Below are 24,401 nucleotides of genomic sequence, written 5' to 3'. Positions count from 1 at the left end.
CAAAGTTGAAGATAAAAGAGGCTCAATCTTAAAAAAGAACTGGAAGTAAAGAAGCTCATCCCTTTCTCTCCTTCATACCACTGCTTTCCCTATGAAAGAAAGTTGTTCCATCATAATAAAATGGCAGAAGCATTTACCAAAGGGTCTATGAAATCTGCCAGAAGAGGAAAGGGCTTATTAATAGCAGAAAGTCCCCATAATTTTGCTCCACCAACTGACATGCCTCAATAATTGTTTACAGTAGAAAAGTAGGTGAATACAATATTTTAACCAATTTTTATTCTCAATGAAACCCAAAAACTTTCTCTGGTAACAAAGATTAGTATGGTAACCAAATTCTAAATGCTTATCAACTCACAAACCCAGTAAATAGAACCACATTCCTGAAATTTCTCTTCCAAAAGCAAAATAAGCTTCTCAGTTTTTTTTTTTTTTTTTTTTGCTTCTCAGTTTTAAAGTCAGAATAGGTTTCTAGAAGTTAAAAATTACAAAATGGGGAATTCCCTGGTGGTCCAGTGGTTAGGACTTGGTGCTTCCACTGCAGGGGGCACAGGTTTGATCCCTGGTCAGGGAACTAAGATCCCTCATGCCGTGCGGCACAGCCAAAAAAACTAAAAAATAAAAAAAAATTTTAATTAAAAAATAAATAAAAATTATAAAATGAAAACGAAGTAGTGAAAATGCCACATGAAATTATCTAGTACCAAAACTAGTGGTTATTTAAACAAAAATGATACCTCCTACTTTCCTAAACATTTTTTTTTTCTTTTCTCCTTTTTTTTGGGGGGTGGAGGGTGGTGTAGAAGAGCCTGAACTTTAAAAATTGTAACCTATGAGAATATGCTATTCTGATGAAGAAACTAACATTTGCAAAGCACTTGTCACTTTCTTGAGAGCATGGCATGTTCAAGGAGTCATCCACATTTTGTCAAAGTCCGTTACTCCCAGCAAAACAAAAGAGGTGAAAAAAAGTAAGGATAAAATATCAACGCTTTCTTATGCCAGAAGAAAACCTGACATCAGAAGTCTGGCATTTACCGTGATTCACCCCCTGCAGTGGTTTCAACTCTAACCTCTTTCAATAAGTGGTTTTAACCACAAACTAAACTGCAACCTAGAAATCAAGCCATAGCTTGCTTTAATATTGATCCATTGTGACTAAGAAATAAAATCAATGTTGCTGAGCTTCTGTGTATAAATGTAGGCTGATCACTGCCAATCACTGGCATTCAGTTGTGCTTAACTTTGACTGTAAGTTGCTCTGTGTTCTGCTCTGACAGCTTGCTTTCTTATGCTGTCAGATTTTTAAAATATGGAAACATCAAATGGCTATGAGTTAAAATTAGATGCTTTCAATTTCAGCAAATATAATCAGCATTTTTAGGTTAATTTAGTCTTTTGAGTAAGACTCTACCTCAAATAGTCTTTATCTTATTTTAACAAAGTAGCAAAAAATCAGTAGAAAAGGCACACAAGTTATAACGATGAAATAATGTCAAAGGTACAATTTTTTCCAGAAACATTAAACTGAGAAACTGAAAATAAACTGAAAAGTTATACAAAAATTCTTAAAAGTTAAAAACTCAAAAGAATGCCACCATTAAAAAACAAACAAACAAGTTGTTACATGTAAGCAGCACTGTAATTACCTAAAATTGAATCACTAAAACTCTGCTTGCTGATATAACCATAATTACTGTAACGCTTCTTCAGAGACCACTGCAACAAAAAGACCTCTGTGAATTGTTCTGTGCTCCAGCCTTGAAGGCAAGGACTTGTTGCTTATTTCTCTCATTCTGAAAAGAAATAGAAAATAAAATATTTTTTCCTACTTCAGACCCTCCTCTCCCTGATTTCATAAAACCACCTGAGACCTCAGAAGGCTTCAAGATATCAGGTTCATAGCTTGAAACAAAACGACTTCTATAATGAATCTTAACATTTTCTTTAGTTTATAGCTGATTCTTGAATTAGAAAATATTCACATGAAAAGAATATACTTTATACTCTTCAACAGGGCAGATTAATGGTTAAATCAGAGAAACTCTAAATATGTTTTTAAGCGCTCTTTCACTTAACAGCAACCAGCTGCCCCTCTCCCCATTTCCTTCTGCCTCTTCTTCACATCCTGAGTTGTCAGTGATCCTGGCACTGCTCAGCCTGGAAGTAAATGGCAGTGCGTGCTGCCAAAGAATGGTAACTACTCTAGGAGTATTTGTGTTAAATAAAGAGAGGGTTTAAAATATCTGGGTCTACTTACAAGAAAAAGAAAAGGCAAAGAATTAAAGTGATTTTTGGAAAAGTGATTTTAAGGCGATAGAAGATTTGATTTTTCAATTGTGAGTTTAGGGCTAGTTTCTTTAGACCAGGGAAAAGAGCAGGGCAACTTCTGTGGGACTAGCATCAACTCTGCAGGATAGGTGTTATTTTTTGTTGTTGTTTTTCATTTTAAGTTATACTTTTCAAGAAGCAGACCAGAAAAGAGAAGAAAAGTATCAGGATAACTATATTCTAAAAGTCTGCCACTGACGGTTTGGGGTGAATTGCTCTTCTCCAGTAGATGAGAGGGAGGATCTCAAAGGTCAATTATGACTGCTGAGATTTGTAACAGACCAAGACCAAAATGTTCTGATTTCTCACCAAATCTCAACCTTCCGCTATACAATCAAAATATGGGGAATGAGAGGGATGGAGAAAGGCAAAAGAATTATTTTAATAAACATGGTATATGATAAATGACTACAATATTATAAAAACTTTCAATAAACAATACTTATTCACTTTGCTACTACTTGGAAAAACAGCTGTATTAGTTTGCTGACAACTATCAAAGCATATAAAAATAAATGAGATATTTAAATTTTTATTACTGTTAATGTTTCAGTTCTCACTGATTTACAATACATATTTGTAATCTGACCATGTAGAATGTGCTAGAAGTGAGGCACCTGTGTTATTCTGAGATAACATGTCAACTAGTAGAGATTAATAATGAAGTCAAATGTTTTCATATTAATAAACACACTTGAAATACAGAAGAATTACTTCTGATAGAAGAGAGAAAAGAAATGTAAAATTAAGAAAGCCAGGAGAAAGAAGGATACATGGAGAAGTTACCCTTTGTCAGAGGAAGTGAATCCATAGGACCCTAGTCTTACTAACTGGATGATTTTACCATCCTCCACTACCTATGCTATCTCTGTTTGCCAAGACTATTCATTTTAGTACTTTAATTGCATCCCTCTTTGATTGTTATTTAACAAGACAGGAAAACAGACACATGCATAAAATACTAAATAACAAAATATTGTTAGATAATTTGAGAGTAAGAACAGGGCTGATTGATGATCATGCCCATTATAGAACTCTATATATCCATATGATCAGTTGAAAGAGTAGAGGAAATTATGTGTATATTTAGGAGAAAAGAGTTCTAAGCAGAGAAACTGAGAAGTATAAAGACCCTGAGGCTAGAACTTGGCTGATGTGCTCAAGGAACAATAAAGTATATGCATCTATAATATCCTAAGAAATATACAATAATTATCCCTCAATGAGAGTGATAAGGACGTAACTTTATAACATTTCAAGCATCTTTAATTTCAGTTCCCCTGTCTGATTTGCTAGAGTAAACAACCTTTACTTTTTTCTAAGACTGAGCAAGCCTTTAATTTTATAAGTTTCTTTTCTAAAGTGCTTTCATGTTTCATTCCACCGAAAAGTGATCATGTTAAAATGCATTATTCTTTCTTTCCTCCTTTACTATTAAAATTAGTTGGTTGTTCAAAATAAGCAAATTTAGACATATTTCAATGTAAGAACATACAACACAAAGTAAATATGTCAATATGTAATTTAAGAAAACTATACTGAAATAAAGATTAAACCTATATGTTGAACTGGCTCAGAGTATCCTAGGGAAATGGGCCCTGGGATATAATACAGTTCTTGAACTTTAGAAATAAAGAACACTTTGGGTGGCCAGGCACAAAGATTAAGTCACTTATAATGGAAAAAAAATTAGACTGGCCTCATACTTTATATTCAATTCCAGAAGACAACAGAGCTACCTCCTAGTTCTCCTAAAATGCTCAAGGAAAAGTAGTTGAACCCAGTGATTTTTACATCCATCAAACTGTTTTTTAAGTATAAAGGTTACAAACATACAAGAACTAGGGAACTACTGTTCATGAACCATTTCTGAGAAAACTACTACAAGATTGACTTCAGCCAACCAAGAAATGACTTGGGCAATTATGGCAACAGCATTGATGATGAACATTATGACTAAAATAAAAATACAGACTGGCATAACAAGACATAACATAAATGTTGCATGTCCTAATAATAAAGCTAATAAAAATTGGGAGGAAAAGAGACCAAAAAGGGCAAGTAGTAGAATAAATTCACTGATTGCCTCATCTACATTACTCTACTCAACAAAAATAGGATACACATTCAATTGCACATGGAACACTTATCAAGATAGACCATACAATGAGCCATAAAATAAGTCTCAATACATTTAAATAATTCAAGTCACACAAAGTATGTTCTTGACCACAACGGAATTAACCTAGAAATCAATAACAGAAAAACCCTTGGAAAACTGTCAGATGTTGGGAACTAAATAACATACTTTTAAATAACACACAGATCACAGAAAACAAAAGGGTAAATTAGAAAGTATTTTGAACAAAACAAAAAAGAAAACACAAGATGTCAGCATTTGTGGGATGTTGTTAAAGCAGTATGTAAGGCAAAATTTATAGCACTAAATGCCTGTATGAGAAGAAAGGTCTCAAATCAATAATCTCAATCTTCCGCCATAAGAAACTAGAAAAAGAATAAAACTCAAAGTAAGCAGATGAAAGGGAAGAAGAAAGGTCAAAGTGGAAATCAATGAAACAAAAACCAAGGAAAGAACAGAGAAAAATCAATACTTTGAGACAATCAATAAAACTGGTAACATTGATAAACCTCTAACCAGACTGATTAGGGGGAAAAAAAAAGAGAGAGAAGATATAAATTACCAATATCAGGAATGAGAGAAATGGCATTACCACAGATTCTATAGATATTGAAATAATAATGGAATATTATGAACAATTTTATGCCCATTAAATGTGACAACTTAAACGAAATGGACACATTCTTTGAAAGACACAAATGACCAAGTTTTCTCAAAAAGAAAGTGATAACCTAAATAGCCCTATGTCTATCAAAGAAATAGAAATTGTTTTCAAAAACATTCCAACAAAGAAAAATCCTGACCCAGGTGGCTTTACCAATTAATTTTATCAAATATTAAAGGAAAAAATATGTCAATTTTATACAAACTGTTGCAAAAATTGAAGAGAAGGGAGTACTTCCCAACTTATTATATATGGCCAGGATTACCCTGAAACTGAAACTAGACAAAAACAGGTTTTATAACATTATGTATGAATATATTGTTAAAATTAATTAAGTAAATCTAATTTTTAAAACATCTACCAGAATGTATGTTTTTTCATTATTTCTTCTTGGTAAGCAATTTCAATCTTATTATCTGGGTTTTTGTCAAGTTCAGGGAAATATTAAATTATATTTTATAGCTTCTTCATTGTCTTACTCTATTCTCTTTCTAGAACTTCTAGTCCTGTCTCCCATGACTTTTTTTTTCATTTATTTTGTATTTATTTGGTATTTTTCTGTCTGTTCTAGACTCTAGGGGACAAGAATCAGAAAGATATAGGTTCTAATGGCTAGCTATTATATCCTGAAGAAGTCTCAGATTACTCTTCTGTGAACAGGTGTCATCTAACCAAAGACAGTCTATTGTAACTTATTAAAAAATTCCATAACAATTGCTTCTGTTTCAAGTAGTGGTAGACTAGATAATTCAAGCAACCCTCCCACTGAAGAAAACTAAAAACACTTCTAAAACAAAAATCAGAAAGCTAACAAGATAATGACTAGTAACCAGGCTGGAAACCAGCTGGGAACCCAGAAACAAGCAAAACACTGGAGAAGATTTTGTCCCGAGAGTGCTTTCCTAGCTAGAAGATGCAGCTGAAAGGCTAAGGCATGTTTCCACCAAAAGTCAAAATCTAGAGCCTGCCAAGGGTGGGGAGTCTAGTAATCAATATCAACTGGGACCCTACAGGGCTGCACCCTAGTACAAGGGGTAAACCGGAATTAAAACAACCCTCCAATTAGTCTGCCGCTTGTCTCTGAATCATTTGGGGGGACCAGAAAAATCACAAACCTTAGAACACAGATGGAATAAAGTGGTCACCCTAGGTACCTGAGAGAAGCAAACAAAAAAACAAAAATCCTTCTGGAGAAAGATAACATTATCATAGGCCTCAAATGATTTAGTAAGAGAACCTTGTAAATATTCATTACCAAAATTATATAAACTTAGTACAGAGTAATTTTTTCTAATGTAAAAATTCCCTCTACTGTTTGTATAAATTTGGGGTCATTTAGAAAAAGAAACAAGAATATATAAATATGGAACACATCAGAGTAAGTGCAATCCAACTTTCTGTTCTTTGGCTATGCACTTTCAAAACACATTTTGCACTCTGAGACATCTTTTAGTCCCTCAATATTAAGATGAACAAACTTTAAAATATACTGGCCATGTTTTAAAAACTAAACAGCAATGATTTTATTTTTTCAGTGTGGTCTATTTTAGCAAAGAAGGGACCGCACCCTATACAAGAGCATGCAACATTCTGAAATAAGCAAAAACAGAAAATGCACCCATTCTGCAATTTAAGCAGATTTATAGAACATATACATATTACTCAATATTCTATCTCCTTTACAATTTAATTGAGACCATTTCCTAAAATTTAGTTATTTTCTTTGCCTGGAAAATTAAAAAATGATTTTAAAATACTGTCTTTTAGAAGTTTTACCACTCTGACAACACTGAATTTTAATTTTTTATTATCAAAATGGATTTTAATGTCCAAGTAGCTATAAATGATGAACAGTATCTTCTTTCTCCTCTCATACCTATAGTATCTGGGAGGTCTAGCAATTCATTGTGCTGCAAGTCAAGGTTGGTTATCTGTGTGCAGTTTCCAATCTCCTTTGGAAGGTGTTCAAGTTGATTGTGAGCTACATCCAGCGTAATGAGGTTACATAATTCACCTGTAAATTGACCAACATAAAAATTTAATAAGAATTTTTAAAGAATATATTAAATAATGAAAGAAAAAACATTTTCTATATCATAACTATACTTTTTCTGAAAAAGTAAAAGTCAAACACAAAATTTGAAGCTGTTATTTGAAAATGACATTTTGCAAATATTGAATTATGAAGCTAATATAAGGTTATATGTCAATTATACCTAAAGAAAAAAGGAAAATGACATCTGATAATGTTAAAATGTTGGTTGTAAATCAGTACCAACCAATATTATATATTTTTTTAACTTAAAGTAACCAATTTAACCACATTTACATTTGTATATTCCATTACTTCAAAAACAGCTTACTAATTTTTTAAACCAAATTAAACACAATAATATCAGATACATCTTGAGTTTAACTTGAGGGTCACCTTTACCTCAAAATATGTATGCTTTCAAATAAGCATATGTTCTGATGTTATATAAATATGTAAACTGAGATTTATAAATTAAAACTGCTTCTCAATTTAATAGTACTCCAAAAGGATAGAAAATAAGGTATTTTTCTCCTCATTCTGGTTGAAAGGACTGTATTTGGCAATTCAGATTATTCTTAGTGTTTTTCTGTCTTCAAAAACTTATTTATAAAAGTTATATTGGCTCTCTCATGATTTTCCTTTTTTTTTTTTGGCAGAGGTTGGAAATACTGAAAAAGGAAGATAAGCAAATGAAGTGCATAAAACTGAAAAATGGGTGTAGGGCATGTTATTAAGCCACATATTACAAACATAAGTAACAAAAGAGAAAGTAAATTGGATTTCATCAAAATTTAAAACTTACCTGTATCAAAGGACACTATCAAGAGAATGAAAAGACAACCCACAGAATAGGAGGAAATATTTACAAATCACATATCTGCTAAGGGATTAATTATCCAGAATGTATAAAGAACTCCCATAATTCAACAACAAAAAAACAAACCACCCAATTTAAAAGTGGACAAAGAAGTGGAACAGACATTCCTCCAAAGATACGCAAATGGCCAATAAACACATGAAAAGATGCTCAACATCACTAATCATTAAAAAATGCAAATCAATACGATGAGATACCACTTCATACCCATGAAGATGGCTACAATCAAAACAAACAAACAAAAAAACAAAGAAAACAAACAAACAAAACAAATGTTGGCAAGGATGTGGAGAAATTGGAATCCTTGTGCTTTACCTCCAGGAGGCCCACCCCAGGTTCTCAGGGTGAATATAAAAGTCCCCTCCTATTTTCACTTAGGCATATCATATTCAAAATCATATACAGATAATCAAAGACAAAGAGAAATTTCTGAAAGAAGATAGAGGGGGAAAAAAAAACACCTTACCTATATAGGAATAAGGATAAGAACACATTGGACTTCTCTTCAGTAACCATGCAAGCAAGAAGAGAACGGAATGAAATATTTAAAGTGTTGAGAGAAAAAAAGAAATCACCAACCTAAAAGTCTATATCCAATGAAATTATCCTTCAAAGTAAAGAAGAAATAAAGACTTTCTCAGACAAACAGATATTGAGGGAATTTGTTGCCAGCAGACCTGTCTTGCAAGAAATATTAAAATAAGTTCTTCAGAAAGAAGGAAAATGATATAGGTCAGAAGCTCAGATCTACATAAAGAAAGGAAGAACTTTAGAGAAGTAATAAATAAAGACAAAATAAAATCTTTTATTTTCTTATTCTTAATCTAACAGATAACAGTTTGTTAGAAGTATTAACAGCAACAATATAGCAGGTGATTATAGATTAAGGATAAATGAAATGAATGACAGCAGTGTTACAAGGGACAGGAGGGAGGAACTGGGAATATTCTGTTTTAAGGTACCCACACTACCCCTGAATGGTACAGTGTTATTTGAAGGTGGACTTATGTTAGCTGTAAATCCATATTGCAAACTCCAGGGCAATCACACACATACATACATACATACACACACAAAAAAAATTAAAACAAGTATAAATGATATGTTAAGGAGAGAGAAAATGAAATAATACAAAATGCTCAATTAAACCCAGATAATGCAGAAAAATGGTGAAAGACAAAAAAAAAAAAAAAAGAACAAGTTCAACTAATAGAAAACAGTTCCAAATACAGTTGATATTATAAAGCAACTATACTTCAATAAAAATTAATTTAAAATAAGCCAACTAAATCAATAAACACTTCAAATGTGAATGTGAATGCACCAAATAAAAGACAGAGACTATCAAAGTGGATTAAAAAATGAGACCCAACTAAATAGTACTGTCTTCGAAAAACAGACACAGGTGGATTAAAAATAAAGGGATGGAGAAAGAAACACAATGCTAATGTTAATCAAAAGAAAGCTGAAGTAGCTACATAGATTTCAGACAAAGTCAACTTCAAAGCAAGGAAAATTATCAGAGATATAGAAAGCATTACATAATGATAAACAGAACATATCTCCAAGACATAATAATCCTTAAAGTGTAAGCAGCTGCTCATCTCTTCCATATCTAGTATAGTGCTTAGTACACAGAACCATGTTCAACTGAAAGAATAAATGATGATAACTGGGGAAAATAAAACTTGGATTCTAATACTCTTCAGGCCAGAAGTAATAAATATTTTTTGTATTTGCCGCAACCTTTCTAATAATACTTGAAGTTGTTTCAGTTCCCATGAAAGTAAATCCCACTACTTTAAAGGAATATGCACAAATTCAAAAGTGTATAGAGTCCCAGCAAGTAAATAAAGCAAGTCGGGAGGAGACTGTCGCTAACTTTAGCCTATTCGGAACAGATATGATTCAACTCAGGTCAATTATTGCTACACCACAGGACTTCTCAACCTCAATACTGAAGTACTTTGGACCAGGTAATTCTTTGCTGTAGGAGGCTGTCCTGTGCATACGCAGCACCCCTGGCCTTTACCCATAAGATGCCAATAGCACCTCCCCACCAAGTCATGACAATCAAAACTATCTCTAGACATTGACAAATGTCCTTTTTTGTAACACTGCCAAAATTGCCCCTGGTTGAGAATCACAGCAACGTTGGGACGAGAAAGCTCAATATTGTCCAATTCTCATGCTTGTCAAAAGAAGCTGGAAATTTATATTTTCATATAAAATCTTCTAATGTTCAAATACTAACAACTAATTTTTAGGTTGAAACAGAACAAAACACTGTGTTATCGAATGTATCTGTGGGCTTTTTTCAATGTTCAGGATGTCAGTTTGACACCTCTGAACACAGAAGCAGATGAATTACCAATATCTTAGGACAGGAACTTACGTATGACTATCTAATATTAAACTAAAAAATAAGTGTTTTTAAGAAGCAGGGAATATAATTATCTAGACTCAAATTAAGTTAAACCCTAAATCCTTTTTTGATTTATATAAGTCACCATATAATAACTGAATTATTTTGAGTATATATTCTCTCCAGAAAATTATCCTCCAGCAATACAACACTCTGAAAAGTCAGGAAATCATGTTAACACTGATACATTAAGAAGAGTGTCATCTAATAACACTAATACTTCTTTCTCACAATCTAGTAATGACGAAAAGTTTTGAAAATGCTTAAAACTCAGGAAATGTGATTTAAGTTTTTAACAGCATCAGCACACAAAAGTAACATGATTTTTAAATTTTATTTTAGTCCATGAAATACAATAAACTCACAAGTAAATTATATATATTATTGAGTTAAATTTGAAACTTTAGATTTTCCCCAAAATCCACGTATACATTTTAAAGGACTCATGCAAAACATTTTCTCTTAGGAACTTTGAATTTTCTTCAGTCTAATGAAAAAGATCTTAAAAACTTCAGGAAAGTTTATAATTAATAAAAGATAGTTTCCAGGAAAATCTAAAATATTTTTGGAACTAATCCAAAATGTCCTATTAAATGCAATTAACAAAACATTTTTAGTGTGAGAAGGAAAAAAAAAGAGTTTAAGATCTCTCTTATTTAGAGCAACACTCCTAACTGCCCAAGCTTTTCTTGTTCATATTCAAATAATCAAAACCATTTGAAAATTCTGAATATATGATAAATTCTGCACTAGACAATACTGTGCCAGGATAAGAGCTTGTGTTACAAATCACAAAAGACAGAATATTAAATATTTAAGGAGTTCATAAACTACTTTCACACTATTTATTATTTCTATACTCTGTCCAGTTAGTACTTTAAACATTTTACTATATGATCCAAATATTATTAACAAAATATAAGTTCATCTCAGATGGTTCTAAAGGACAATAATCAAGATCTTAACAGTGACTTGTCTCTGGCTGGGTTGAAGAGTGGTTTTTATTTTCTACTTTATATATTTGTATTTTGTGATTTTTCCTTGTTTTTACACATTTTTTAATCCAAAGAGAAAAAAAAAGGGAGATTCAGGAGGTAAATACTAGCAGTCTCTCCTACACTGTACATGGAAGAGCATTTTTTGACTCTTAAATAGAAGTTTCCTGTCTGTGGAGCAGATGTATCTTTTAGTGAAAATGAACACATCATGTTATCATATTGATGACACAAGCCATTAATACGATGCATCTTATGACTCATATTCCATATTTAGTAAGCAATCTTTTAAGTTTGACTTCCTACATAGATTTGCCTACAGAGAGAACACAGACTTCATTCACTGATCCATTCTACAAATACTTATTAAGCACCTACCATGTACTAGGCACTATTCTAGGGACTGAAGATACAATAGGGAAAAAAGAGATAAAATTCCTGCCTTTGGGCTTCCCTGGTGGTGCAGTGGTTGAGAGTCCGCCTGCCGATGCAGGGGACATGGGTTCGTGCCCCGGTCCGGGAAGATCCCACATGCCGCAGAGCCGCTGGGCCCGTGAGCCATGGCCACTGAGCCTGTGCGTCCGGAGCCCGTGCTCCGCAACGGGAGAGGCCACAACAGTGAGAGGCCCGCGTACCGCAAACAAACAAAACAAAAAAAAATTCCTGCCTTAATGGAACTTATATTTTAATATGGAAAAAATAAATAATATATAACCAAGGTGAGGACGTATAAAAGCTATAAAAGAAAATAAAGCAGGATAAAAGAGTGTGATGGGGGGAAGGGGAGATTAGAGATATTGATAGTAAGTAGAAGGGGAAAGTAACCCCGATGGAGTAGCATTTGAGTATACACCTGAATAATGGGAGAAGAAACAATGGAAATATCTGGGGGAAGCTGAGTGAACAGCAAACACAAAGACTCTGAGGCAAGACAGTAGTTTGAAACACAACAGAAAGCCAGTGTGGCTGGAATAATGAGTAAGGAAGAAAGTGATAGGAGATGAAGCAGCCCGGAGTCAGGGTCTTGTGGGCTAAGGTAAGGACTTCAGCTTTGACTAAGGAGGTAGTGGTGAGGGTAGTAAGAGTAGTTTTTTTGTTTGTTTTTAGAGCAGTTTCAGGTCTACAGAAAAACTGCACATAAAGTACAGAGTTCCCACATACCCCACCTCCCCACAGTTTCCACTATTATTAACATCCTGCATTTGGTGCATTTGTTACAGTTGATGAACCAACATTTATACATTATTATTATTAACTAGAAGTCCATATTTTACATCACCACCCACTCTTTGTGTTGTCCAGTTCTACAGGTTTTGGTAAGTGCATAATATCATGTATCCATCATCACAGTATCATACAGAAGTTTCACTGCTCTAAAAATCCCCTGTGTACTCGGTGCTTTGTGACAGCCTGGAAGGGTGGGATGGGGAGAGTGGGAGGGAGGGAGACGCAAGAGGGAAGACATATGGGAACATATGTATATGTATAGCTGATTCACTTTGTTATAAAGCAGAAACTAACACACCATTGTAAAGCAATTATACCCCAATAAAGATGTTTTAAAAAAAAAAAAAAGTTGTACTTACATATAAAAAAAATAATAATAAAAAAATAAAAATAAAAATAAAAATCCCCTGTGCTTCACTACTCATTGATCCATCTCTCTCCTGGGGCCCTTGGCAACCATCGATCTTTTATTTTGCCTTTTCCAGAATGTTGTATAGTTGCAATCATATAATATGCAGCTTTTCCAGATTGACTTCTTTCATTTAGCAATTTGCATTTAAGGTTCCTCCATGTCTTTTTGTAGCTTGATAGTTCATTTCTTTTTTACCACTGAACAAATATTCCATTGTATGGGTGTACTAGTTTACTATTCACTCATTTATTGAAGGACATCTTGGTTACTTCCAATTTTTAACAATTATGAATAGGACACCTAAAAACATTTTGTGTACAGTTTTTTGCATAGACATAAGTTTTCAACTCATCTGAGTAAATAGGAGCATGATTGATAAGACTGTATGGTAAGACTATGTTTAGCTTTGGAAGAAACTGCCACTGTCTTCGTCTTCCAAAGTGTCTGTACCACTTTGCATTCCCACAGTAATGAATGAGAGTTTGCACCAGCATTTGGTATTGTTCAACCAACAACAATAGAATGAATAAATAAAATCATGGTATATTCACACTATGAAATATTATGCAGTAATGAGAAGGAATATTCTCTAACTATATACACCAATATGATGAATAATGTGAAGGACAGCTCTTCCTTATAGAAGAATTTCAATTAATAAATGCAAAAGGAACAAGGGAAATTTTAAAAAATCATCATTAGAATATAGTAATAATTGTTTTGGGGAAGAACCACCAAGGAACTCTCAGTATTTGTTTTGCAACTTTTCTTTAACTCTAAAATTTGTCCAAAATGGAAAGCTTAAAAAAGATAAAGTTTAGGGCTTCCCTGGTGGCGCAGTGGTTGAGAGTCCGTCTGCCAATGCAGGGGACGTGGGTTCATGCCCCGGTCCGGGAGGATCCCACATGCCGCGGAGCAGCTGAGCCCGTGAGCCATGGCCGCTGAGCCTGTGCTCCGCAACGGGAGAGGCCACAACAGTGAGAGGCCCGCGTGCCGCAAAAAAAAAAAAAAAAAAAAAAAAAAAAAGATAAAGTTTAAAGTAAAAATGATGGCAATATATTATTATGGGATTTATGATATATGAATAACATAATATATATAACGTATATTGTCATATATTGTATGACAATAATGGCACAAAAAACAGGAGAAACAGAAGTGTTCTATTGTAAGGTTCTTAAGATACATGTAAAGTGGTATAATATTATATAAATGTAGACTGTATTGCTATGATATGTACTGTAAATATTAGAGCAGACACTTAAAAAAGGTATCAGAGATGTACAACTAATATGCAGCAGTTGAGATAAGTGGAATCTATAAAAAAATCCAAAAGAAGGCATGAAATGAAGGGTAAAAGGAAAAGTAACAAATGGCACAAATAGAAAATAGCTAGCCAGCTGACAGATTTAAACCAATCATATTGATAACTATATTAAATGTAAATGGTCTAAACCCTCCAATTAAGGCAAAAACTGTCACGCTAAAACAAGAGACCTAACCATGTGATGTCTACAAGAAACAATTTTAAATACATATAAAGACACAAAAAGAAAAAGACAGAAAAAGATATGGCTATATCAAATAAAATCAGAATTTAGAAAAAGAGATACTACCAGAAATATTACCATAAAGACAGATGGTTCATAATGATATAAACTGCCTCATCAGAAAAAAAAAATCCTAAGTATATATATACAACTAATAACAGAATTTCAAAATGTAAGAAGCAAAAATAATAGCACTAGTGGGAGAAAGACAAATCTACTACTATAGTTGGGTATTTCAACACTCATTTCTTACTAATTGAAGAAAAAAGTAGACAGAAAATCGATAAGGGTATACAAGAAATTAATAACATCATCAACTAATTTGACCTTGCTCCAAAAATAACAGCAAAATGCACCTTCTTTTCAACTGCATATAGAACATTTACCAAGACAGACTGTATTTTATAAATCAGTAACAAAAAATAGGGAATTCCCTGGCAGTCCCAATGGTTAGGACTCCACACTTTCATTGCTGAGGGTTCAGGTTCGAACCCTGGTCAGGGAACTAGGATCCCACAAGCCGCATGGTGCAGCCAAAAAGTTAAAAAACGGGAAAAAAAATATGAAAACATCTCTGAAATACTTGGAAATTGAACAATGCACTGTTAAATAATCCATGGATTAGAGAATAACAAGAGATATTTAGAAAATACTTTGAACTAAATAATAATGAAAACAGAACATATCAAAATGTATGTGCTGCTGCTAAAATAGTACTTGGAGGTTTATAGCTATCAATGCCCTTACATAATGCAAAGAAGAAAGATACAAAACCAATCTAACAACTTAAGACAGAAGACAAAGGACATATTAAACATAAAGTAATAAGGAACTAGATAATTAAGAGCAGAAAACAAAAAAAATGGAAGATAATTTAAAAAATAATAAAATCAAAAGCAGTTTTTTTGAAAGGACCAATAAAGCCAATATCAGGACTGAATGAAAGAGGGATGTGATAATATATATATTACAAACTTTAGAAGAATAAAGAACCATTATGAACTTTATGCCAAAAAATTCAACAGATCAAATAAAATAGACAAATGCTTTGACAGATTCAAACTATCATAGTTCAACTGAGAAGAAACAGAAAACCCAAATAACTTCCTATTAATTAAGTTAGTCATTTAAAACCTTCCTACCAAGAAAACCCCAGTCCCAGATTACAAGGCTGATAAATTCTTCGAAACATTTGAAGACATAATACTAGTTCTTCACAAACTCTTCCAGAACATAAGAGGAACACTCTCCAACTCATTCCACAATATGAAGCCAGCATTGCCCTGACAGAAAACCATTACAAAAAAAGAGAAGAAAAAAAAGAAATTACAGATCAATATCCATGATGAATATAAATGCAAAAAATCTTTAAATTTTAGTAAATTAAACCTAGCAACATACAGAAAGGCCCTATTAAAACATATCTATTAACAGGCACTCAAATACTGGTAAATAAATAATTTAGGTTTCTTTCATAAGTTGTGGCCTTCTGTATATTATCATTTGACTCACGTTAATAAGGATGCTTACATTTTTAAAGTAACTCTCGTTCCTGAGCTTATAGGGTTACTTTTCAAACATTCAGAGCTTAGCTCTATAAAAATCACATCAAATCTTACTAAAATACATTTGTAAAACTACATAATTAACAAGGGCTGGAAATACTTATTACACAAGCTTGAATAGATTTAGGGACTTAGGTCAGAATATACACTATTATATTTGCATAAATTTGTCTTGAAAGCTTAATTCTCCCTTTCATTGCAAAGAAAACTTTAGTAGTTCTTCTGAGCAAGCGCTTCTGTAACTAAGCAACATGGACAACAGTGTCTATATTCTTTGAATGGATAGCATGCTATCATTAGAGTACAATGATTGCCCTCCTCCCTACACCTTAGCAGTGTGGGAAGTCAAATGTATCCTCTGGTTCTATCAGATCCTTCTAAGATGGTTGAAGTGTTGTTTTTTTCTCTGTTCTCTTACATCCTCCTTTAGCAATAAGAGTAACTTTTCCAGGTTTCTGTTGTTTAGTGAAACACCTGACAATTTGATAACAATCAACTAAGTTAACAGTTCATTTCTAGGCCTCTAAGGTTTCTTACTGATTTCCAGTGAAAAGAAGTTATTTATTAACAACTATGAACTCCCTTTCCTGATTTCGTTTTCCTGCCAAACTAAGTTACTCATTAGCACTTGTACAAAACACTCAAATGAGATCATTAAATAATGTTACCTGGACCATGAAAGCAATTGCAGCACCTCTGGCAGTCCTAGGAGAACTTCAAGAATTTTAGGAACTAAGGGTTACAATTTGGGTTAATATTAAAAATTGGGTAATAGTATTTGGCTTCACTAAATTCACTTCAAGCCACATTTACTGAAAACCCACCATTTATTACCTGCAAAAATTCATAGAAAATTACATAATAGGGAATTAAGTAAGATCTCTAAGGTCCTTCAATTTAAAAAAAATTGCTGATTCTGTTCTTAGTATTTTTATATATATTGATTATACATACATACACATTTATTATATATTACTTGACATAAAATATAACTGCAGTACTATAGTATATATAGTAGAAAACTGACTGTTTTCAATAAATGTTAATGAGTCATATGGGTTAAAAAATTGCTGTTTCTAACTTCTCATATATCTGAATGCTGTGTGAGTTTTTTTTTTTAATGAGTAAAAATGATCTGGGTTCTCAAAAAGCATACATAACATAGCAGATCATTCTCCTAAGACAAATTTACACAAAATTGTATACAATATAAATGATGTAGCATTTTATTGAACATACAATATAGGACAGATTTTTTTAAGATTCCCTCTAACTTAGCCATTTTTATAAATAATAATAAATAGGAGGAAACTTTAAGGAGAAGCAATCTTAAACCAGCCTTTAATTCAATGAAGGAAAAGTTGTAGGAATATTAGTAAGAGACAAAGATGGAGTTTATTTCTGGTTTCAAAGAGTAATCATTTTCTTTCTAGAAAAACAAAATCATTTAAAACTTCACTAATCAGAGTTTCCTTAAGTAAAGTGATTAATTATTCAAACTGACAACCTGATGACCCTCACTCTAATCTATTCAGGCCCACCCAAAAAAATTTACAAAAGCACATCTCTAACATGAAACTCAAAGGAACCGGGCCAGTTGCGGGGGGAGGGGGGGCGATGCAGGGAAGGATGGGGTATGGGAGTGGTTATTTACTGTTTTCCCTCTGAAAACATGATTTCTTGAGTGCCTTGGTGTTCAGTGAACAGTCTCTTTCAAGATTAAAAATGGTGAAAGGAGGTATGGGCAGGAAGAATGAAACACTAATCTAAAAAAGCAATGACTAAGGTTTCCATCTATCTTATTTAACACAAAAAGATAGGAAATTTACTTTATTTGTCCATGACTTACCATACAAAAGGAAAAAAGTAAATCAATATTACCAAGTGAAGAGTTTTCTTGGCTGCTCTCTAATGTATTATGTCTGGCTCTTCGTATGTCTTTCAGTATCCTTTTACTGCTTTCTGCCAGTATTCACCCACGTGAATATGCATCATTAGTATCAAATCACATGGCATTAATAAAGATACTATTAATGCTTAAACAGGTATTCAGATTTTAATATAATTTCCCTATAAAGGCAACAGCACAGCTGCTAAATTCCAAATACATTATTTAAACTAAATACTAGGCTATGTTTCACAAACTTCTAATTTCTCACATTCCTCAAATATACTGCTGAACACAAACTGGATGGCATGATTGAAAGTGGTATACTCATAAAAACAACAGAGAAGAATAAGCACTTAATATGCATAATATAAATCTAATATATATATATCTATAATAATGTGGATCTAATACGTACAAATGAAAGTTTAACAAAATGATAATTAGCATATATTTTGAATTGTAAATTCTCTTGTTATGAGTTTCAGCAGTAAGTCAAATTGCGTTAAAGACGTATAACTTTTAGAAATGTCAAATTCCATTTTATTTGATCTGGGTGCATGAGTCTTATTTTGTAAGCATTCTCAAAGGAGCTCAGGATTTTGGGGGGTTTTTTGTAATTAAAAAAGCAGTAAAGCAAGATCTGCATCACAGAAAATAACTATTTCTGTCTTTCCTTTATAATAAAAGATAGCCTTCAAGAGTTAAAAACAAATCAGTAATAATCAGGAAACTATAAATAAAAAACATAATGAGATACCACTTCACACTCATGGAATGGCTATAATAAAAAAAGACAGATAATCACAAGAATGTTGACAATATAGAGGAATTGGAACCCTCATACACTGCTAATGGGAAGGTAAAATGGTGTAGCCACTTAATAGTCCAGTATTTCCTCAAAAGATTAAACATAGAGTTACCATATGACTCAGTAAATCTACTTCTAGGTATACACCGAAGAGAAATGAAAACAAATGTCTACACAAAAACTTTTACACAAATGTTCATAGTAATTTTATTCATAATAGCCAGAAAGTGAAAACAACCCAAATGTTCAACAACTGATGAGTGGATAAACAAAATGTGGTATAATCATACAGTGGAATATCATTCAGCAATAAAAAGGAATGATGTACTGATAGATGCTATGACCTGGATGAATTTTGAAAACATTATGCTAAGTGAAAGAAGCTAGCCACCAAAGACTATATATTTTATGATTCCATTTATATGAAATGTCCAGAATAGGTAAATTTATAGAAAAAGAAAGTAGATTAGTGTTTGCCTAGGGCTAAGGAGTTGGGAGAAAACATGGGTGGGGTGGGGTAACTGCCAAACAGAACAGAGTTTCTTTCTAGGGTGATGAAAATCTCCCATAATTGTTTGTGATAGTGAACAAGTCTGTGAACATGCTAAAACCAACTGAATTGTATACTTCGAATGCATTAATCATATGGTATGTGAATTATATCTCAATTAAGCTGTTAACATTGTCCCCTCTCAAAAAAAAAAAAATCTACTGTAATAGCTTTCAACTGCAGCTACACTTGGAATAACCCAACTTACTCGTTAAAAGTACAGATCCCCTGGACCTGCCAGACCAGTAAATCATAATCTATGGGATGAGACCCACTCTTCTAGACTAGTGGGAGCAGTACAGTGAGACCTAGATTCAAACTCTGACTATGCCATCTTCTTAACTGTATGATCTTTAGTAAATTATCTAATCTCACTAAATTTTCAGTTCCTTTTTCAGTACAATGAGGTGAGAAGTACCTATTTCATTGGATTACTGTAAGAATTTAATGAGATATTAGATGTAAATTTACATGTACAAAATAGTGTATGTTATATGACATACTGTGCTCAAACAACAGCTACTCTTATTATTACAATTACGTTATTTTTACTAGATCTTTATTTTCTTTTTCCCTATAAGGAAACAGATAACGCAGACTTCAGCAATGTTTCTCCCAAATCCATGCATGTAAGTTAAACCTTATAAATTCTAACTCCTTATAAGAAATATTGTTTTATTTTTTAAAGCAGTTTACTTTCTATCTGATGCTCTGCTCGGAAATAAATGACATTTATTAAGTTACTATTTTTATAGAAATACAGAAATTACAAGAACACAAAACTTCAATGTCACTAATGGTGGGAGGCCGCTCATTAAAAAACAAATCAATGGTTATTTTATAAATTACAAATTTAGGAATAAAGTTCCAAAGATTAGGCAGCCACAAAAATCAACCATTTAATTAAATATAATTTGCCAATTTTTAAAAATAAATTCACTTTTTAGTAAAAATGTTGTAACCATCTGCTCAAGAGCAAAGTGAAGTAAATTTAAAGTCCTATGAAATAATTTCCTGCTTAAGAAATGCATGTTCTTAATTCCCAGGTAATTTGACAACATCTTTTAAAGAAAAAAAAAAATCCTTAAAGAAAGACTTTCATATGAATGAAAGCCAACGTTTTAGAATGGAGTGTAACACATGCACAAAACAACAATAAGTACAAAGACTGGAAATAACATTTTATATTTCTACATAAAAATTCAGCATTTCTTTCCCCAACAGCTTATAATTCTATTCTACAATGAGTCATACAAACAGGTCAAATTTTGACTGAATCTGGTACAAAAATCAAATGTCATTCAACAACCACATTGTTATCTGAAGACATGGAAAGGAACATATCCATTCGAATTCCTAGGGATATTTTAGTATCTCATAAGTGTGTCACACTTTATAAATACAAGTACATTGCTTGAGAAAAATGACTGTGGATTTTCTAAATACATTTAATTAAACCAAAATTAAATTAAGTGTCTGGTTAGAGCTAAATATAATAGAACACCATACCTAAAATTTAAACTGCATCTTTCTCAAAGCTAAATAAAAATTTTAAAACACCCAGAGAATATTATATCTCTACATAGCTGCACAGCCTAAAAACAAAGTTTCCTTCATCAACCACTATAAGACCAATGCTCAACCAATATATTTAACCTGTTTTATTCAGAATAAATTTGTCTTTCACACACAAAAAGGGAAACTTCCCTTTAAAAGCTGTATAATCAATTTTTATGTCAATTTTTCAAACTCTCATAAAAAGGGCCCACAAAGATAATACCTTCTATCAATTTCTCAAAATTGGTAAGTCAACGGTTGACTACATTCCAAAAGTTGCTGAAATTTTTTTTTAATCAAAAATATCAAAACAACTTCTTTTTACTGACTTGTTTACACACGTGTATTTCCTATTTTTTATTCTACTATCTATTCTTTTAAAAACAGTCCCCTTTTTTCAGTACAATTTAGCTTTACATATAAAAACAAGAATGAAATCTACCAAAATACTAACAGTGTTGGCATTAACTATCGCTAACTTTTCTACTTTTCTGTATCCTTAGATTGTTTTTAATGAACATGTAAGTACTTTCAAAATGAAATTTTTTTTTCAACTTTCTTACAACCCTGCTTCTTCACAAGGCTCTGATATGCCAATCTTTTGTGGTAAATTAGGTAGAAAAGTAATATGAATTTAAACAAACACTTTTTAGGTAAAAAAGATGTCAGAGAATGAGAAAATGCAGCCTTAAAGCACCTTATATAATCATATCTTGTAAATACTTTAAAAACAGGTGGTAACAATTAAAAAATTAGGTAAAAATTTTTTTCTGCTTCAAATTTACTTTTTTCCAATGAAAATGAAAGCAGATTAGATTTGTGTGAAAAAGGCCCAATTACATCTACATTCTAACTAATTATCTAGGTCTATAAAATAATCTCAAACCGTGTACTATTAATATCGCTATAACTGATTAAAGTAAACCATAAAGAAGACAAAACTTAGAAACCAGCTGTTTTTTAGACAAGTATCAGATATTTTCTGATATGGAAAAGCACTGGACAAAATTATTGAGCATAACAAATACTACAAACAATAATAGTAACCCAAGGCCTCTTACCAATTTCAGCAGGTAGTTGTTTGATTTTGTTCTCTCGAATGCTAAGCATGCTGAGTTTTGACAGGTTTTTGATGTCTTTTTCCACAGTAGTTATTCGATTAAAGCGAAGGTAAAGAGTGGTAAGAGAATCCAGCCTATACACCACTGAAGGAATTTCTCTCAGTTTATTATGCCGTAAATCAAGCATCCGCAGCTTCTTCAAGTTATCAAGAGAGTCAGGCAAACTGGTAAGTGAATTTTCACTTAGAGCAAGTGTCATGAGATTTACTAGACAGCCCACTTCTGCTGGGAGGGACTGTAATTTGTTGCTATATAAATAAAGTTCTGTTAATTGAGTCAACTCTTTGATTGATGATGGCAATATGTGTATAGACCTCTTGGATAAGTCCAAACGCATTGAGTTCTCTTCCCGGCATTTGTTGAGCTCTTTAATCACCTCTGCATTGCTAGATTTCTTTCTAGTCCCAGGTGCTGGATTTGGCCGTTTGATCGTATTATCAACTGAAAAAGCCACCCCTGGTTGGGCAGCACTGGAGTCCTTCTTTCCATCTTTGGCATCTTTCCCTTTGGTCTTAGGTTCTTTTCTTTGCTCTCTTTCCCAAAACCCTCCAGAGGCTTTTGCCTCCTTTTCTCTCTCCTTGGCTGATGGTGCTTTGGGATCTTTCTCTTTAGAGTCTTTTTCTTTTCCTAAACTACTACTCATGGTGACTCAATCTTGGGCAAAAACTACATGAACTCCTTTTATTTGCCAACAACAGAAACTGGAATTCAAAGATGAAGAGACAAAAATCCTACACAATCAAAAAAGGTGTTGGCTTGAAGAAGTAATCGCCATCTGTTACGTGTTGGATCTAAAAGCACTATGCCCATTTCTGATAACTCATTCCAACTGGTAAAATGGTGCTGGTCAATCAATGATTCATTAGAATTCCTGAAATATAATACAGAGAGAGTATTATATTACTTTAGATTATAAATTTATATTAAGTAAATGGGCTCTGTAAAACAATCTTACTGAAAATTTTGCTATTTTCCTAAGATTTGATACAGTAAATATTTATTGAACACCCTACTTTGCAAAATCCATTGAAACATTATAAAAATTAACAAGGCGGGGCTCTCTCTTTAAGGAATTTACAATCTAACAGGAAGAGGTAAGATAGGTATTGCAAGTCACCAAACTGCAAATGTTTTTAAGAGCTGAAAAGTGGGAGAAATCACAACAGCAGCTAATGTCTGAGCGCTTTCTATGTACAAGCACTATTGTATTGAATTTACAAACATTATAACCGCTCTATGAGATAAATTCTTATCTCTATTTTACACACAGGGACAACTGAGGCACAGAAATATTTTTAGTAATTAGCTTTGGGATCCTGGAAAAAGCGGCAGAGCTGAGATTCCAATGTAGGTGGTACACTGCCTATATTCTTAGTCACTACGGTAAAACTGCTCTATCTGCAGCTAATTACCAGATTCTAGGAACTGCAAAGGTAGCTTTTTAGTTGATAGTGAGAAGGATTAAAGTTCTTAGAAGTACAAAAGGTTCACTGGTAACATGACTGACCCAAAATGATCCAGAGAGATTGAAAAGATGAGGGGAGGTGGAAGTGAGACAGCACTAGCCTAATAAGATCTATTCTTGGTATAAGATTATAATGATTATCACATTTAATAATTATTTACTTAAAAAACCACATCAATAGACCATATATACTAAATATATTCCTTAGTCTTACATTAAATGCCGATGTGAAAGCTTTACAATATTGAATCTTGAATTACAATAAACAAGACTTCTGATTCCATACAAGATGGAATAAGCCCACTCTACCTTGTTCCTCACATTAATTACAACTTAAAACCCTGACAAAATACATGAAGCAACTAGCAGAATATTCTGAAAGGTAGAGAAAAGAAGGCAGACTGGTTAGAAACCTTGGTTTGCAGATGACCTGGTGGTTAGTACTCTAGGGGTTTTTTGTTTTGCTTTGTTTTTATTTCCTATATATCCTGGCCTGGGCAGTAGAGAAGCCCATAAACCCAAAACACCAATAAGCATGGACTAAAACAAGGTCCAAGAAAAGTCTGCTGTCTCTAGTCAAAGGACTATGAAGAGAATAGCACTGCAGGATGGAACCCTTTTGACTATACCCCTCCTTATTCCACTTGAACACCACATAAGAAGTCATGTCCCACCCCCTCCCAACTGCACTGAGGCCACAAAGACTGTAGAGTAAAACTCTGCCAACCACCCAGCTCTGCACTAACTTGAAGAGAAGCAGTACACATCCCGCTTGGCATCAGTACTGC

The 24,401-nt window shown here is 33.0% G+C and overlaps 1 protein-coding gene across 3 annotated transcripts in view; it reads right to left on the bottom strand.

The window, feature by feature from the left end:
- The window catches only part of SHOC2 (SHOC2 leucine rich repeat scaffold protein), a 112,691-nt gene that overhangs the window by 23,201 nt on the left and 65,089 nt on the right, over positions 1-24,401 (bottom strand). For 2 of the 3 annotated variants that reach the window (XM_032608664.1, XM_032608663.1), the window contains 2 exons: positions 22,089-23,019; positions 7,012-7,149 (listed from right to left, as the gene is read on the bottom strand). In XM_032608664.1, coding sequence (XP_032464555.1) covers positions 7,012-7,149; positions 22,089-22,791 — 841 coding nt within the window. In that variant the 5' untranslated portion in view covers positions 22,792-23,019. The remainder of the gene's footprint in view (positions 1-7,011; positions 7,150-22,088; positions 23,020-24,401) is intronic. The other variant, XM_032608665.1, reaches the window with a different exon arrangement.

Source organism: Phocoena sinus, chromosome 16, assembly GCF_008692025.1.
Source record: "Phocoena sinus isolate mPhoSin1 chromosome 16, mPhoSin1.pri, whole genome shotgun sequence".
In the NCBI taxonomy this organism is placed as follows: Eukaryota; Metazoa; Chordata; class Mammalia; order Artiodactyla; family Phocoenidae; genus Phocoena; species Phocoena sinus.
The sequence above is the reverse complement of the archived record's forward strand: the minus strand, read 5'-3'. Positions and strand labels throughout refer to the sequence as shown.